Raw genomic sequence first — 3,109 nt, 5'->3', positions numbered from 1 at the left:
ACATTCCTGCGATGGCGTTGTGTTGGCGGTTGGGCAGTTAGGTAGTTGGGCAGTTGGAGGGGTAAGAGCAGATGCGTGAAAGCCCATTTGGGTTTGGATGGTAACCCACATCAGGGATCGGGACGTTGGGTGCTGGTGGTTGGTGGTTGTGGTGCTTCGCATGCCGTTGCATCGGGCCCCATCACAACTCTCGCCATTGCATCGCCCACTAAAAGCCGCGGAAAACATCACCAGCACCACCACCACTTGCACCCACCATTGCTTCAGGTCCCAAAGGTTATTCAGACGGGTGCTTGCGGAGCGGCGGAGGTTGCTGAAGCCCAGGTAGAGCCCCTGAGCCCGGGGGATGTGTGCACACGGGGGCAAACAGGAAAGGGGACCACAGAGAGTATAATGGTCGGCGGTCGGAGGCGGTGGGGTTCGCAAACGCTGAATAATATGTGATGGAAAAGGGGAAAGGGCGAGAAGGGAGAAAGGCACGAAAAGCGGCACGAGGGGAACACGGCACACGGCAGTGGCGCTGCCCAAGGTTCCTTTTATAGTGATGGTGACACAGCTGCCTGTCTGTCTGTCTGTCTGTCTGGCTGGCTGTCTGGCTGTCGAGCTGACTGAGTGGCAAACCAGCGGCCACCCTTCCCCCCAAAGGTGCCTGGCAGGTTCTTTTGTTTCCAACCCCCCTCCTCCACCTCCCCCCCTCTTCCTCCTCCCCCTCCTGCTGCCGCTGTTGCTGCCTCGCTCTCCCTGACCTGTCCCGCTCGCACCCCCACCCCCCACCTCCACCCCACACCCCACACCCCCACCCCCCACCCCCCACCCCCACCCCACCACCAGCACTATCCCCACCTGGTGCAGGTACTCCAGTCGGTCCACGTCAGCAGTGAGACGGGACTCCAGGGAGGATATGTGGGACGGAGAGAAGCCCGCAAAGCGAGTGGCCGCCTCGATGGCGCGAGTGTACATGGCGGTGTAGAATGTACGGTCGATGGCCTCACCTGCGGGGGGCCGTACACGTAGGGAAACATAGATGAAGTAGAGCGGGGGGCTCGGGAGGGGGAAAACCCGGGGAACAGGTGTGAGTGTACGGCACGGTACGGCAGTACCGTCAGAGTATACGGTATGAGGAGAGTTGATCGCGTGCTATCACTGATGATGGAACGCACACTCGTCACTAATTAAAGAAGTCCCATGTGCGCGTACGACGCGACGTCATGCGCGTCGTATCACGTGCCGTACACCCTGCCGTACTGTACCTGCTGCGGAGATCTCCGTGATGAACTGCTTCTGCTTGTTAATGTATATGATGACCAGCATGAAGCAAACCGTGTGCACCAGCATCATGGCGCCGATCACGATCAGCACGTGCATTCGCAGGCGGGACACACCGCGACTGACCTGTGGGTTGGTTGGTTGGGTTGGTTGGGTTGGTTAGAGCGGGGGGGGGAGCGAGTGGGGAAAAGACGAACCACGAGCGAGTGAAGCTGCTGCCAAGGAAAGAGGAGCGAGTGGTGTGTGTGTGGGAGATATGCGGGTAAGTGCGGGTTGGGAGTGGCGGCACATTGAATCAGAGGGGCCGCAGAGAACGCTAGAAGATCCTATAGACCCTGGCGACGACGGGTTGGCTTAGGGGGAGGGGGGAGGGGGGGGGGGAGTTAAAACCCTAAGTGTGGAACTGCTTTCCCTGGTGTAGGAAGTCGTACGTCGGGACACCAGACTGCCGTGGGATTTATCTCGTACCCCGTGTGTACGGTGGTACGAACTCGCTGCGAAACCCAGATGGCACGTGACGACCATTTGCATCTGAGCACACATGGCATATGCTTCGGAAGGTGAGGTAACATTCCCCCCGGGGGGATTGCCATTTAGGAGAAGAACAGGGCCCTTATGCCCGTAGCTCCCAACCGTAGCTAACTAACTAACTGACTGCCATAGCCGCCGGAGGTCCGTGCAGTGAATGGATGTGGGCAGCAGGAGCTCTAAAAGGCCCCGACCGCCACCGCCACCGCCACCGCCACCGCCACCGCCACCGCCACCGCCACCGCCACCGCCACCGCCACCGCCACCGCCACCACACTCACCTTCTGGCCGGAAAGCAGCTTCAAGAGGCGCTTCAGCCGCCGGCCGCGACTCATGCCGCTGCTGTCAACTGCAGAATGTCCCGCCACGCTTGACGCGTCGTCCTTAACCCCGCCGCCGCCCTTGTGCCCGTGCCCCACGGACGATCTGCCAGCCGTGGCGGCGTGCGAATGGCGGCCGCCGCCGCCGCCACCACCTTCCTCCTCCTCGTCCTCCTCGCCCCGCGCCCCATGCGCACCGTGGCGACGGCGGCCGCCGCCGCCGCCAGCACCCTCTTGCTGCCCGCCGCCAGCGTCGCCGTCGGCGTCGCCGTCGCCCTCCCCTTCCTCCTCCTCACTCTTCTCCTCCTGCTGCTCAACCTCAGCCGCCAGCTCGTCCAACGTCATGAGCTGATCATCTGGATCCAGCGCATCGTCCTGAGCCCCCGCCGCCGCCGTGGCCGCGCCTTTGGCTCCAGCGGCAGCGGTGCCGCCGCCGCCGCCAGCGCCGCCGCCAGCGGCGTGCCTATGGTGTCCCCCACCACGCGGCGGCGACATCAGTGCGCGGGCCCCATCGGCTCCCTCCTCTACTTCCAACACACGGGACAGCTGTCGACTAGCGCTAGCGCGCCACGGGTTGGCGTTGTAAGCAGTAGTGATGTTGCGGTGGACTTCCGTATCGACCGGCTCCGCCTGTACGACACAGAAGGATGCCGTACAGTGTCAGAAGGTGTGCGATTCGTACTATGATGTAACACGAACCATGGACAGTTTGCAATTTGTGTTATAGGAAGCGCGGCGAGAACCCGCGGCTACGGCTCTACCGGCTAGAAGGGGACTTAACAAGCCTGCAGAGAAGCCGTTAGACAGAAAAAACACGAGGGGCGGAGCCAACTGCCAACTGCCAACTGTCCCCCCTATCTGTCTAATCCTGTAAGCCTGGAGTATCCGTCTGTCTCTGTCCTTTGCTTCATTCGTCAGTGGTACCTGGCAACCTCTCCCCGCCTTCTCCCCTCCTCCTCCCGACACCCTATTTCCCCCCCAAACACCCTCCACCC

General features: G+C 61.9%; 1 protein-coding gene across 1 annotated transcript in view; it reads right to left on the bottom strand.

The window, feature by feature from the left end:
- The window catches only part of VOLCADRAFT_96439 (uncharacterized protein), a gene marked incomplete at both ends in the record, with an annotated part of 32,227 nt that overhangs the window by 8,364 nt on the left and 20,754 nt on the right, over positions 1-3,109 (bottom strand). The window contains 5 exons of the mRNA XM_002955459.1: positions 257-333; positions 844-992; positions 1,251-1,392; positions 1,735-1,797; positions 1,989-2,744. Of these exons, the coding sequence (XP_002955505.1) occupies positions 257-333; positions 844-992; positions 1,251-1,392; positions 1,735-1,797; positions 1,989-2,744 (1,187 nt within the window). The remainder of the gene's footprint in view (positions 1-256; positions 334-843; positions 993-1,250; positions 1,393-1,734; positions 1,798-1,988; positions 2,745-3,109) is intronic.

This window comes from Volvox carteri (genome assembly GCF_000143455.1).
Source record: "Volvox carteri f. nagariensis unplaced genomic scaffold VOLCAscaffold_52, whole genome shotgun sequence".
NCBI lineage: Eukaryota > Viridiplantae > Chlorophyta > Chlorophyceae > Chlamydomonadales > Volvocaceae > Volvox > Volvox carteri.
Note: the sequence above shows the minus strand (reverse complement) of the source record. Positions and strands in the feature narration are given on the sequence as shown.